The sequence below is a fragment of the Etheostoma spectabile genome, chromosome 9 (genome assembly GCF_008692095.1).
Source record: "Etheostoma spectabile isolate EspeVRDwgs_2016 chromosome 9, UIUC_Espe_1.0, whole genome shotgun sequence".
Lineage (NCBI taxonomy): Eukaryota > Metazoa > Chordata > Actinopteri > Perciformes > Percidae > Etheostoma > Etheostoma spectabile.
Window position 1 is genome coordinate 20,708,379 of NC_045741.1, and position 15,025 is coordinate 20,723,403.

General features: G+C 39.9%; 2 protein-coding genes across 2 annotated transcripts in view; both read left to right on the forward strand.

Moving 5' to 3' along the window:
• The first annotated feature begins 602 nt into the window (after positions 1–602).
• On the forward strand, positions 603–2,780 carry LOC116696128 (claudin-19). The gene is made up of 4 exons (XM_032526886.1): positions 603–962; positions 1,349–1,513; positions 2,243–2,321; positions 2,407–2,780. The coding sequence occupies exons 1-4, from the start codon at positions 761–763 to the stop codon at positions 2,567–2,569; spliced, it is 609 nt and encodes a 202-aa protein (XP_032382777.1). The 5' UTR covers positions 603–760; the 3' UTR covers positions 2,570–2,780.
• Positions 2,781–7,028: 4,248 nt separating this feature from the next.
• Positions 7,029–15,025, forward strand: part of p3h2 (prolyl 3-hydroxylase 2) — a 57,329-nt gene continuing 49,332 nt past the window's right edge. Inside the window, exon 1 of the mRNA XM_032525594.1 lies at positions 7,029–7,712. Within this exon, the coding sequence (XP_032381485.1) occupies positions 7,296–7,712 (417 nt within the window). The 5' untranslated portion in view covers positions 7,029–7,295. The remainder of the gene's footprint in view (positions 7,713–15,025) is intronic.

Sequence of the window (15,025 nt, forward strand, 5' to 3'; positions counted from 1 at the left end):
TTTGCACTGGACTAAAACAATGCATGCACTGAGACAAAAAAATGTGTTGGCCCACCTATCTACAGCTAGGGGAGACCGTGATGAGCCCTATTTCAACAAATAGTGGCGTGTTCCTTTATTTGTATGTAATTCAGGTATAGACTATATGTTTTTTTCTTGATGTTCTGATTTGGAGTGATTTTAATGTAGATTTTATTGTTGATTATACTTTTTTTTTTTTTTTGTCTGAATATGATTGTATTATGATTATGACACTTGGACTCCTGCATCAATGCTGTCTTTACAGCAAGGACCACAATGGAAATACGTCTTGGACTTCAAGGTGTTATCCTTGAGATGTGTGTAACCCGGGGTTCTCTATCTCATTGTCTCAAGTCAACCATAATACACGACACTTTAAGGGGGGAAAGACAACACTTTCACAACCTAAACTTACTGGTGTTGAATCAGATTTTACTTCTTCAGAATAGTCTATTTTTACCGCAATGTATTGACTGATGAGACAGTGCTTCCTCATAAAATCTTCTTATCATCCACTGCAGATGGAGGCGAGATCTCCTGCGTCACGCGCCTTGGACTTTAAATAGAGGCTGCAGGGAGCGCGTGTAGCATACTGTATAACGGTCTGTAAGAGCAGGCAACTGGCTTCAACGACTTCTGCTCGCGTTTAATTTTTTTTTTTTCTCTGCTAAGTTTCCAAACAAGTTCTCAGACTTTTTGATTCATTGATCCTTTGCCGCTCTGCTGTTATCTGGATAACATGGCCAGCTCTGGACTTCAGCTCCTCGGTTACTTCCTCTCACTGATCGGTCTCGCGGCCACTGTTGCCGCTACTTTGATGGTTCAATGGAAGAAGCAGTACCAGGGCAAAACTTACCGCATCTATGACGGCTTGTGGATGAGCTGCGGTGGCGATGAGAGAACAACCTGTGAATTTCACCAGTACCTCCTAAAGCTGCCATGTAAGTTTTTCTTTTTTCTTTTTTTTCTTTTTTCTTTATCACATCTGCATCTCCTCCAAAAACCAGACGCTGCTTGTTGAGATACCTTCCACTGACAAAGAGTTACTATAATTAGCCTGAAGTGCGTCTTTGTTTTTGTGTAAGCTCTTAGGAATGACCTCATCTCTCTTTATGGCAAGTCTGATATTCATATAGGAGTTTTTTTTTTATTCTTGTAGAATTAAGGTAGGCCCACTGCCAATTTTGCAGAATTTTAATCTTTATTTCAGCTTTATTTTGAGTTGTTGAAAAAAGATCAAATGTTAAGCCTACAGGGTTAACCAGAACCAGACTGCACATACAATACAATAAGTATGTGCGAAAATGTATCCCTTCTGCTCCTCTAGCTGAGGTCCAGGCTACTAGGGCCGTGATGCTGGTCTCCATCTTCCTCTCCTCTGTGGCGCTGATGGTCTCCACCGTGGGAATGAAGTGCACCCGCTTCATGGATGGCAAAGCTGAGGCCAAATCCACAGTAGCTATGATTGGAGGAATCATGTTCGTGATTGCAGGTGTGTTCAGAATCTGACAGGGTTTCACAGCCACTCAGAATGGATAATGTGGGAAATATAATGCGCTTAAAATGTTCCCATTCACTATATTTTTTATTTGACCTTTATTTAACTAGGAAAACTTCACTCAGATTTTTAATCTGTCTGTTTTCTACTGGCCAAGATAGGCTGCAATAACAGTGACAAACAACATCAGAAAGATATCCCACAAAATCAAAAGTAAACAATTAAGCGCTTGTAAAAAATCAGGACATTTCACAATCATGTAAAAGATTTCAGTCTGACTGGCACTTTCAAAACAATCCACGAGCCGTTTAAAACAATAGAAATAAATAACTAAGACCGATCCAAAACAATAATGAAATGAGAATAAAACATCAAGACTCTAAAACTACCACAAGTCATCAACAGCCACCAGAGAGAGCACCCAGTTTGTGCAGCAACGTGAGCAGAAATATCATCACCAGCACATGAGAAAAATTGAGCACCTATATTAGGTTAGTCAAAAGATATTGCCTTAATCATTTCATAATTTAAACCTCATGAAGTTCTATGAAGTAATCCCCGGAAAATGTAGTTCTTCTGTTTATTCTCCATCTCTACTATTTAATTATCGCCAAAACCATAAGCAAACTGCACACACAAAATCAGTAAACGCAGTGTCTTAGAAAAAGATAGCAGGATTTAAATTAACACTGATGAACAATATGATGTGTTTTCTTGTTTCAGGTTTATTGACCATCACCATGACCTCCTTGTATGTCAAAATGATTGTCCAGATATCCTATGAATCCCATAGCCTGCAGAGGTACGCACACACACACACACACACACACACACACAGTTGATTCTGTACATACATCTAAACGTGTGTGTGTGTGTGTTTTCTTCAGTGCTGAGTTTGGTAATGCCGTCTTTGTCAGCTGGGCTGGCGGCTTCTTCACTGCAGCTGGAGGGGCTTTCCTAAGCTGTCGGAGATGCTCGAAGGCCCAGAACGGGTCCATCAGCTCCAACCACCTCCTCCCCACCACCCACCCTAAGTCAAACTACGTCTAGTGGAGGAGAGCAGGGGAGAGGCCTTGATACAGTAATTTCAGCAGTAAATTTACAAAGTTGTGTTTTTACGATATATGGAAAAGTCCCACTGCATGATTCTAAATACTACCTATCGAACATGAACACAGTCACCAGGATCAGGATCACACGCACGATCAGGCTGTTTGTGCCGACTTTAAATGCAGGTTCATAGCTTGAGCTTTTCTATTTTAACACAACACTTGTGTTTGTTTGTTATGACGTCAGTCATGCCGTAGTTTCTGCTGCTCTCAGCTGTTTATTTTTTTATCCAGAGAAATAAAAGTAAGAATTACATTTTTTAATAATTGCAAAAATGCTAACTACATATTTAAACATTCATTCTTTCTTGTCTATAGACCTGAAAGAATGTATATTTAAATATGTAAATGTCCTGAACTTTGTCAGCTTGCTTGTGTAAGTAAAGTTACTCTTCATAACTAGCAATGAAGAACACTTAATTTAATAGTTTATTCAAACATAAAGTTTTGACACTCCGTTGGCAAGATTTCTGTACATTTTATGCTCTTCAAATTCCTTCTGCTGTTATTATAATGTTGCTTGTGTATTTTAATTATATGACTAAAGTTTTATATTCTTGTGTTATTTTCATCTATTTTTTTTAAATTGTTATCCAACACTTTATGTGGCAGTTTGAAAGACATTTTGAAATAAATAAAATGTGATGGTTTTCTTTACTCTGGTTTACCTTACGTTCTATTGTATCACATACAGTGTTACACTTGTAGGACTCAATAAATCACTACTCACAAGGTAAACACTTTCATTCTAATTTCATTCTAATTTATATAATCATAATGTGATTATATATTTGTAGCACATGTGTGTTTTGGGGGAAAAAAACATTAATATTAACTAATATCGGTTAAGTCAGTCCCTCTTTGAAGAGTTGTGTTTTAAACACTCTAACATTGGCTTTTGATGCAGGCAGAATCTTTGGACTCAACAATAGGTTTTTCGTAATCGGGACAAGTGAAGCTTTTGGGCAAATTGTTTGACATTTTCTCTGTTTTTTCTGTTACTGATGACACTGGATTCATGTTTCGTTCAAGGCCCTTTCTTTCTTAACTTACTCTTTATACTCAAATCCTGAGTCCTAGGGTGCAGTCCAAATCAGTGAATGATTCCCTTGCCTAACATAAGCAGTGTCATGGTCAGTGGTGGAAGAAGTACTCAGAACCTCAAAGCTTAAGTAGATAATATGTACATACCACACTGTAGACATTTACAAAAGTATTCCCATCAACATGTACTCAAAGTACTAAAAGTAAACACTCATTATGTAGAATGGCTAACAGTGCTCCAGTAATGAGAGTTTTCCTGACACTCAATCCCTTTCCTTCCTCTCATATCTGCTGTCGCTTTACCCTCAACATACTGTATTCACTGGCGTCTGGTATCACAGCTGCTGGCCCGCTGCCATGGTGAACTCAAAATTGATTGGAAGAGGAGTGACAATTTCTATATAAACCGAGCTGAGATTCAGTGTTAAGAAATCTGCCCTAGGAAAAAGAAGCGTTACCTTTGTCACAAAAGAATACAAAAGACAAGATACAACTGCACAAGAGAAAAGATGACCTTAAAATAAATAAATCAAGTCTGAGGAGATTAACTCCTTGCTTGGCAAAAGGATTTGACCCTTTGAAGATATTAATTGCAGAAGAATTTGATGCACAGGTAAGCCATCCCGGACAGGGTCCAACTGAAACAAGAAACAACCTCATTCTTTAGTGGAAACACAAATAGCAGGAGAATGTGTCGGGTCCTCGGCGGATGTCAACTAATGTAGGACTCTCTCATGGGACTGGCACCCTGCTGCCCAGACACTTCCTGAACTCTCAGAGAAGAAGTGGAAACTGATTACTGACTGTAACAACCACAAAGGTAAACAACAAGGGAGGGATCTACATCTTTCCATAACATTATTCACATACAGATCATTTTTGACCATCATGTATACAATGAACAGAGTCTGGGCTTAATGAAATCTTTAGGACTAAAAGGCAACAGACCGAACAAACACATGTGGGTGGATCTATGTTTCTTATAGCAGCAGTTTATTCTGCAGTAACACCTGCAATAAAATCCAGTACAACAGCCCTACAATAAAATGCTCCAAGTTTGCTGATATTTTGTGCATTTATTGTAGGTGTTTGGGCTTCTACAGTATTGACTTTGTACAAACAAGTAGAGCCATTCATACTGAGGTTTCTTTTGCTTTAATGAGTTTTCTTTCTTATCCATACTTATAGCCTGTATCTTTTTTCCATTCAAACACCGCTGTTACCTTTGCAAATAGAAACACAAATGTCCTTACTGTAAAGAAGTTAAAACCTCAGCAGTGTTAACATTTGAACAGTGAATATTTTTGTGATCCTCCCACACATTCACTTACTCACTTAGTTTATTTAGAAACGGCGCACACAGCTTAAACTGGAATAGCACAAACTGAATAGTCACTCAACCTGTGACTATAACACAGTGACACAGTGACTATAACCTGTGACTAAAGTGTATTTTAATGCAAGTTTACAGTGAGTTTACTAGAGAAAGTAAATTCACTAAAGTTGATTAAAGAGAGGAATATAAAACAGCTTTTGGAAATTGATCTTAATGCCTTAATTAAAAAAAATAGGAAAATCCAACCTTTTAAGGACACCAATTTTCTTTTTGAATGAATGATGTATTGTAAATTAATAAGTGTTCTTAAAATACAAGGGGCATAAATATACAGACCCCTTTGTGAAATTCCCATAGAGGCAGGCAGATTTTCCCAGGATCCAGGATACTATGCATCCTGATAAAGTTCCCTGTGCATTTGGAATTAAAATAGCCCCATATCATCACGTACCCTTCACCATACCTACAGCTAGGCATGGGGAACTTTTCATGAGATCATGAAAACCATGCCTACCTCTAGGTATGGTGAAGGGTATGTGATGATGTGGAGTTATTTTAATTCCAAAGGCCAAGGACACTTTGCCAGGATTCATAGTATCCTGGATCCATGAAATAACTGGCCTTTAAAATAAAAATGTGCCTGCCTCTATGGGAATTTAACATAGGGGTGTGTACACTTATGCCCCCTTGTATTTTAAGAAAGAACATTTATGTATTTACAATACATTTATTCATTCACAAGGGAAATTGGTGTACTAAAAAGGTTGGATTTTCCTAACTTTTGTTAATTAAGGCATTAAGATCAATTTCCAAAAGATGTTTTTTCTATTCCTCTTTTTAATCAACTTTAGCATGGGTGTGTAAACATTCTTAAACCACTGTTTGTTGTTGAGAATGACATGTACCGCCCTCTATTGGTCTAACTCAAATGCAGTAGCTTTTACATTTTTCATATTCCATTTCATAAAAATGTAGCTTAACGTGATAATTAAAACTGATTGAGATTAAAACAAATACGTTGGATAATTCCCACATAACATTTGCCTACACTTGTAGTTTACAGTATCTACTCTGTATGTTAGTGGATTTACAGAAGTCATTTTACCGGCTTGACTATATAGGCTACCATCACCTCTGTAGTTTCATTTAAGGAGTATTGGGATAGCAGTTGCTCAACATGTCGATGGATTATTTATTTATTTAAGATTCACGTGTGTGTGTGTGTGTGTGTGTGTGTGTGTGTGTGTGTGTGTGTGTGTGTGTGTGTGTGTGTGTGTGTGTGTGTGTGTGTGTGTGTGTAAGTAAGGAGCTGAGAGGTCATTTTTGAAACAGACGGGTGATTAAACTGCTTATAACTGAAATAGCCTCCAGAGGGAGACAGTCTCCTTTAAGTGGCTCGTGTCTGACTCTCACACTGGACCCCTTAAACAAAAGAAATTGCCAGAAACCAAGACAGTAAGTATTTGTACATGTATATCTCACCATACTAGTTTGTGTGTAAAACAAACACTGAAAGTCCCTACACAGCCTATTTTTATTGCTTTATTTACCAGGGTCATAGGGCACATTAATAAACAAACGCTGTAGTCTCTGGACAGATGTTACAAATTCATCCGCCCAAAAAAGAATATATGATTAAAATAAAAAAAAGTTGTTGACTTATCCTTGCACCATTTTCTTGGAAAACACATAGGCTACTTAAAAAGCATTGAGCTTCATTGATCAATGGGCCAATAAACGTGTTATTAATCTAACGCAAATACTTTTAAATAGGCACATTTTTGTATCTGAAGAAAACTCTCTTTTTACTAGGCTATTTAATGCCGTTGGTTTAACAGAGGATCTTCTTTTTCAGGCATATTTGTAGTCACTTGATCAGCCTGAGACGGAACCCACACTTTTATCTTCCATGTTTCCTCAAAACTCACACTAGCACTCATCCGTGAAGTAGCCTAAAAGTAGCTTATTGCTGGTGTTTGTGGGGTGGCGACCCACGGGACTCCCCGAAGGACCCTTAGGGTCCCCGCTGTGATTGTTGCTGCTTCGGCCGTTCATGTCTTGGAGGGGAGGAGTTAGCAGAGCCAGAGAGGGGTCATAACAAAATGTGTGTCCCCGACTGACTAAAGCAACATTATTTCCGCCCTTGTCCGGTGCCGTCCTGAGTACAGGTCTGTGAGGAGCTTTTAAATGGACTCTAAAACGAGTCGAAGCTGATCGTTGTTGTGACTGACAGCCGCTCGGTCTGCTCTCCGCCGGTCGCTCCTCACTGTCTGAACCGAAACAGAGGATGGATGGAAACTTTTCACCGGCTGCTATCTTCTCAGTAGTCCTGCTCACCGTCGTGTTGTCATCCTCAACAGCTTTCCTGGAGCCTTGCGACCTTTTATATGACAAAGCGGTGCAGGCATTCTCCAACGGGGACTATACAAATGTGGTGCGCTACATGGAGGGAGCGCTCAGCAGCTACACAGAAGTCCGGCACACCAAAGTCCGGTGCCGGTTGAGGTGCCAGGACCAGCATCCTTTTGATGAAACTTTCTCGGACCTGCGCTTCACCGACGTGCTGCTCCGGAGAGCGGCGTGTATGAACACATGCATCGAGGAGAAACTTGGCACTCAGTCTGTGCATAAAATCAGCGAGGATGTAGTGCAGGACTTCCACAGGAGGATCCCTTACAACTATCTTCAACTGGCTTATCAGAAGGTAAGGGGGGGGCTACTTTAGCCTACGTTCGTATTTGTAGGCTACATCCAAAATTTGGCATAATACACATGTTCCAGTATTCACTCCTCTTGTCGGGTCCATCATATAAAGGAGGATTGTGCAATACATCTTTGTCCTACACGGGCTATAGCCTATTTGTTACAAAACAGTTTAGTTTGTTCAGGTCCCGATAAAAGTTAAACATCTTGACCTATCAATCTATCTAGAATTATATTTTCTGTAAAGAATACATTAAACGTACATAGCGCAAAGCATATATAAAAGAATTGAGCAAAAAAAAGTGTACAGTAAACATTAAAATGCAGGGCAAAAATGAATGTAACACATCTCTGCCATATATGCAGTTACAGATATAAGTGTGGTAACCATTAGGCTAATAGTGGCCTGCTGATAAAAGCAATCAGTCGGACTCTCTGCAGAAACCTAATAAACAAGCTTCAGGTCTTAGTTCTTTAAAAGTAAATTTTTGTAAAAGGGACATTTTCCGTCTTGACAGCAGCAATATGCAACAGGGTGGTGTAACATGCAATACATGCGTCTGTGTGCATGTATCACACTCATGATGTCAGAAACTCCTATGCTGTTGATATTAGATTAAGTCACAGGTAGATCAAGGCCCAGCAGTCTGATCACAGCAGGTTGACTCAACAGATGTCTGTGCACTTGCTTCAGACCTTTGTTTACAACCACGCTTTGGTTTTTATGGCTCCTCTGTGTGCAGTGTTATTTTTAAGTAAATGTTTGTGGATTTTTCTGTTTCTCCAACTTTTTCTTTCTCTTTCCTGCTTCATCCCACATCCACATTGGTAGCAATACTCTAGTGTATAACTTAAGATCTGCTTTAGTCAGCTAGTAGATAACGTACACTATTGCAGCTTCTAAACTGCCACTATATTCCCCAATCTCTACACATTAGAAATCTTTGTTATTTGCTCTACATTCATAAAAATTTCCAGAGCAGCATTTCCCATGAGGTTTATCTCTGCTTGGGAAAAAATCCAAGAGATGGATCAAACAGGGGAGCTGGGAACGAAGTGTAATTGCTGATTCAGACTCTGATGTAGGCTACTATATTGTTGATGAGCAAGTGAGTTTTATGGTCTGTCAAATATTTGCCATCTGTTTGATGAGCATCAAAATGTATGAACATCTCCCATCTATTTTGTATTCAAAGCTCCCCCCCCCCCCCCCCCCCCGTTATGACTGCAGGTGTGTGCTAGCATGTTTTCTGAGGAAGAAAAAACCTGTAACAGGAACATCCTGAATGTCCTGACCGCCCTTTATGCTGACTATTATTGTGGACTTCCGACAGATGAAAAGAGTGGAACTTGAGCTTTACAAACACTGCATTCAACAGGCAGACATACTAAGATAATAACATTTGTGATTGCAACAATGATACAGTGATTCCTGCAGGGAAATTGTCTTTCTGCATCTGTCCCTCAAAAAGCATGGTCAGGGTCAACTTCAGGACACTTGCAGTTTCAGTGTGACTATCATACAGTGGCGACTACATGTTACAGTGTTTCCTTTAGGATTTTTTTAGCAGTGGGGTCTGGTCTGTCCTTACAACAACTTTTCTTGAAGTTGGAATCATGGCGGAAGGAGGAGATGACAGCGCTCATTTATCAGCCCTCTAAGAGGAATAAGTCTGAAGCATGGGCATATTTTGGTTATTATAATAATGCCAAAGGACAGTTGATTAAAGATAGTTATCCTGTCTGTAGATTGTGCAAGAAAAAAGTTGCTACTAAAGGCATTGAACACGGTTTAAAAAAATATAGCGATAATACCGAAAACCATGATCATTTTGGTCACTGTAACTGCGAGGTTGAATTTTCATACCATTTCAAAATGAATTTTACAAGAAATTATTCACAGGGAAACCAAAACCCAAATGACAGACTATTTCCAATTTATATTAGACTACACTGACTCACTTACCATTTTAATGTTTCCAGATGCTTGATATCAGGACAATGAGCTGCCAGAACTGACAAGTTGAACATTGTCCAATTAGAACGGCCCTACCGCAGTGACGTTTTTGGTGGAACTGTTTGTTCAATAGTCGACTCGGAAGAAAGCGAACGTTTTGACAATAAACTACATCAACAAAACAGTACGTGGAGTTAAACTGGACAGGCCCAATAACCTCTGAATAGTTCTACTTGTTGTTAAATTGCAATGTGAGCGGAAGCCACTGGGGGTCTCATTATGTTGGCAGGATAATTTACATTGTGCGTCTACCCTATTTCTGGTACCGTGGCGGCAGAAAATTTGCCACGGTGGGTCGCCAGTACAAAATCAGCATAGAGGAAACACTGTGTCAGTATGTACAAATAATTAACTTAGGCTATGGTTGATTATAATTCAACATTTTAACTTCATGTGAGTAAGAGAGAGGCATTTTAACCCAGTTGGAGCTCAGCTAGGAAGCTGGCACCATCTCCTCACATGAACCTAAGACCCAGTCGACTTCCACTTTTGCTGACTGCAGACCAGCTCCACATGCCGGGGTGATGACACACAGCTTCCACCGCTCAGAAGTGGTGGGAAGTTAATCCGCCCTGTTACTGTCTGCTGGGTAAATGGTTTCTCCGTTCTTTTCTGTATCAGCAGAGGAAGAGATGATGTGATCCTCTCATAAAGTTGCAAGCTCCGGTCTAGACATTTGAATAGTCATAGCCTTACACACAGATCCTTGCACAGCTGTAAAAATATTGCTAATATTTTGCGAATAGAATTATGATTTCTCTAACATCTGTTTAAAGAAGTGGCACATTTAGTTTTTTTCTCTCTCACAACGAAGCGGAAACTGAAGCTCTCATGAATGTTTTAGCAGATCTTTATTTCGGCCCCCTCTGTGTCTCCTAGCGTGTTGACGTCTTTCCGAACTGAGTACACAGGAGCACATCAAGGCAGAGAGCTCAGATGTTAATCTTACCACAGGTAAGGAGAGGCCCAGCTGGAGCGTTCCCATTGGCCAGGCTGATTAGAGCACATCAGACCAGTCAATGTGTACATATGCACATTAGCATCTGTGTGTGTGTGTGTGTGTGTGTGTGTGTGTGTGTGTGTGTGTGTGTGTGTGTGTGTGTGTGTATTTGGTGGTGTTTGTGAAAATAAATAACATTCCAGCGTCACACTCACTCCTCCTGACAGCCTCTGGCACAATGTTGCTATTGGGCCTGTTAGAGGCTCCACAGTCACCAACTGTTCTCACTCAGGCTGCTGCGTATGTCCCTAGCTCGCCCATCATTTAGCCTGGCAAATATTTTATTTTCCTGTTGTGGTCCGTTTGCTTTTCTAAAAAAAGAGAGGTATTTTAAGTATTAAAGGGAGACTTCTGTAGCTGCCACTGGGCTGGACCCTGATGGCCTCCCGTGATCTCTGGCTCTGGCTACAGCTCTTGCTACAGTTGCCCAATTGCAGAGGGATCAAAGGCCCTGAACTGCCCGAGGGACAAGAAAAGATCCTATCTCCAGCCTTTATCCTTAATCTGATACATTTCACAGTGCTGCTGATCCAAGAAGTTATTGTGAAAGAAGGGCTCATGATTGCTGCTCTGTGAATGTATTAATGTTTATTTAGATTATGGAAAAAATTGTGAAAATCAGATAAAACCACAAAACAAATATCCAGAGACAAATTTTGGTTGTAAAAATACTACATGAGCTGCAAACACTGTATAATTTGTTTTTCTATTTAGATGGACTCTTGTGCATAGTAGCTAATTTGCATTTCATAACTTTTTCTTTTCATTTTCTCATACTGAAAGCCTTTTACTATTGCAGGACTTTTTAGGTGCATATGGTCTTTAAATCCTAGTGAAAATCTTTTTCAACTGTCATTACCTTCTAAAAATCTGGGTATTTTTCTTTCAAAATAAGTCAGAACAGCCATAGGTTTAAGCTCTTAAATTCCACAACCTACTTGTTGATCAGTCATTACATACTTCCATCCAAATATTTAGGAGCCTGAAGACAGTGCTTAAGGACAGCTGGACACACACACTCATGTTGTCATCTAGTGTGTGCATTTGTGCTCACATTACATCTCATATAACCAGACCACAATTGGGTTTGTTAGACCGCTCTCATTACAAGACTGCCAACAAATATATAATTTGTATTAATGATTCCCTATGTTCCAAATGAGTTTTGGGAGATTTCAATACGGCAATCCATAATGACCCTGTTACGTGCTCATCCTGTTTAACCACACTTGTGAGGTCAGACAAGACATTTGGAGCCGACAATATAAATGTAGTGTCAATGTTGAGAACCAAGGATTTACAAGCCCCATGCCGAAAGTTGCAAATACTAGAGCACTAGGATTTGACACACACACAAGGCATTTCTTTTAAGTGCTCTGACCACCTAGAGAAGTCTTTGGAACTTGGGACACAATTATCCCATCTTCATTTTGTTTTGAGAACTTCCCCATGTCTCCCAGCACAATATTAAAAGGTGACAGTAGGTCAGGACAGTCTCTGAAGCCTGCTGATGTTGTGAGCCTCTTCTGGAATTTTCTCTTTTAAAGTTCAACCCATTTATAATTCCACTGTGAATGTGATGATTTGATTACAACACAGCAGGCAGCTTGTGGCTCAAGCACAGCCCCCTTTAGATGGCCTTTTTATGGCCACGTGGTGGGATGAAATCTGCTGGCTTGGTTTTGATTACAGGTTTGGTGGAGTGTTTGTGTGGTAATGATCGGAGGGCTTTTGGTACATTCTAGCTGTGATTTAGTTTTATATTTTCTTATCTTATCTTATTCTTATAGGGAGAAATTGGCAGAATTAGCCGAACACACAGCTGCAGCATGGGGGACATGTCTGTTTCCAGCTTGAACCCCAGCGAGGAATATTGGACGTAGAGAACATTTTAGTGGAAAATGAAGCGCTTTTGTACAGACTGAGCTCATAGCAGTGAGTGTTTGCGCACTAGATGGGAATCACAGATGATGTTATTGTCATCTGCAGCTGACAATAAGAGTATCAAAGGGAGAAGGGGAGAGTGAGCTCTGTCTTTGGATTGGATAAAGCAAGCAGTAACGCTGCCATTTCTTCAGAGGCTGGCCTGTTGTTCGCGGTCAAGTCAGATTTATGTGTTTGGTGTATCAGCAGGGTCATTTTGCGGTTATCCTATTTGCAAAGTGACTGGGAGTGGGACAACGAGTAGTGCAAGAGCAGATGACATTATAGGACAAACAAGCTCAAATGAAGGAAATGCAGACTGTGATTTAATGGTCTATTTAGAGTTTGTGATACATAAAGTTGCTCAGCATGAATGATTCTGTAGAAAGTCCATCTTCAAGTCAAGTAAGTGTTACAATTCAAGACTTAAAAGAAATACTTTTTAAACATTTTGGGACCTGGAGTATTTGCTGGTTGCATGACAACTTCTTGGTGATGACTAGACTCCAGCGCCCGGCCAAGAAATTGTCCTGCACTTAACTCCCTTAGAACAACAAAATATTATTTTTTTGTTATTTATTATAATATTATTTGTTGTAAATACAGCAAATGAGACACAACATATTAATTTTTGAGATTTAACAGCAAGGCAAATTGTATTATATTTAGACAGGGCCAGCTAGACATCGTAGCTGTTTTCCCATTTCCAGCCTTTGTGCTAAGATAAGATAACTGGCTGTACCTTCATATTTACCGAACAGACAAGAGAGTGGTATCAATCTGAACCACTAACTCATGACAAGAAAGGGAATACAAGTTCTTTCTAAAAAAGTTGATATATTCCTTTAATGCACATGTTTGAGTGTCTATCAATATATTTGAAACTTTCTAATATATCTTACCCGACGATGCCACTTGATATGCTGATTGTTTTTAAAACAATCATCAGCAATCATCAAATAGTAAAAATACTCAATCCTGAAGTAAAATGACTATTGCACAAGAAGGCAAGCTGAAAAAGTGTATTTCGCTCTTCTGTTACTAACATAAAAACTAGAAATAATATAATTTATTTAAGTGCTCTCTGATAGATGTGATTTTAGTGTACATATTCCGCTTGTACTTGCTCGGTAAAAAAACACCAAAGTAGTTAGGATAGGATTTAAGTAATTAGTCTTCGCTCATTAAAATTCCCAAGAAAATGAAACTTATTGATAATGGAAAAGGAAGGATTGGTGAATAGATACGACCCTGGATACTGTATTCAATGAATGTAAATAATCACGAAACACTGATCACCATCTCTTTTCCTCTGCACACACCTGCAGTGCCAACATGCTGCTCTCCTGTCTCCCGTGACCTAGCGTGCAGCGCTGTGCTTTGCCCAGACGGCCAGACATTGTGGCACTTGGCTGTGCCAAAGGCCTTCTGCATGACTGGATTTGAGAGGATAACGCACCACAGGAATGTGGGGGCACACTCTGGCGTAACACACCAATATTGTTCTCGCCCTGATTAACAATTAAACGGCTGTAGGAGAGGAGGAGGCAGGAGGCTGCTAATGGGTCACTGCTGAAAACACTGCAGTGGTTTGGGAGCTGGGACGAGACAGCAGCAGGTGGAAGGGAGTCGGACTTGGATTGGAGGTTGACTTTGTCAAGCGCTGGCATCTCTGCATGTGTGGCTGAGGCCGAATCAAACAGCGGAGAGGCCGGATGCAGAAGCTGACAGCGATCAGGAACATTTTTGATTCCAGATCAAAACACTTGATTAATAGAGAAATATTTATCACAGCGGCAAAATTGTGGCTGCAGTATATTGTATTCTCAGTTCATGGAAGATTCAAAGTTAACTTGTCACAAAAGAGAGGATTTGGATCAAGATTCACTTAACTGACCCAACCAGCTGGAGAAAATAATTTAGATAAAAGTGTGTATGTGTGTGTGCGTGTGTGTGTGCGTATGTGTGTGTCTGTCTGTGTGTCTGTCTGTGTGTCTTGTCTTGTGTGTGAGAATTTCAGAATCTGAAGAGTTGGCAAGATGGACAGAGTCATTGGGTTTGTGTGTGCCTTAAAATTCTAGTTGTGTATTATTCTTTGTGTTTGGTGATTATCAGTCTGGCCAATGACTCCCGGCTGTCTGAGTGGAGAAATCAGGGCTGGGATGGAAAAACCAGAGTTTTCCAGGCATCTGATCAGCTTCAATAGTGACTTGAACAATGTGTTGCGGGGGTTCAAGCAGAGAAAACACTTCAATCTATCATGTTACCTTCTATACAGGAGACATGATCACTTTTTAAGCTGAAAATATTTATCCACACATACAGGATATGCACAAACTGAGTAGAAATGTTTCTTTCTTGTGCTTTCCAAAAA

Excerpts from the sequence above, each read along its gene's own strand:
- LOC116696128 (XM_032526886.1), top strand. The coding sequence starts at position 761 with ATGGCCAGCTCTGGACTTCAGCTCCTCGGTTACTTCCTCTCACTGATC. Across the intron at positions 1,514-2,242 it reads AATCATGTTCGTGATTGCAG|GTTTATTGACCATCACCATG; the intron begins GTGTGTTCAGAA and ends TTCTTGTTTCAG. Across the intron at positions 2,322-2,406 it reads GAATCCCATAGCCTGCAGAG|TGCTGAGTTTGGTAATGCCG; the intron begins GTACGCACACAC and ends TGTTTTCTTCAG.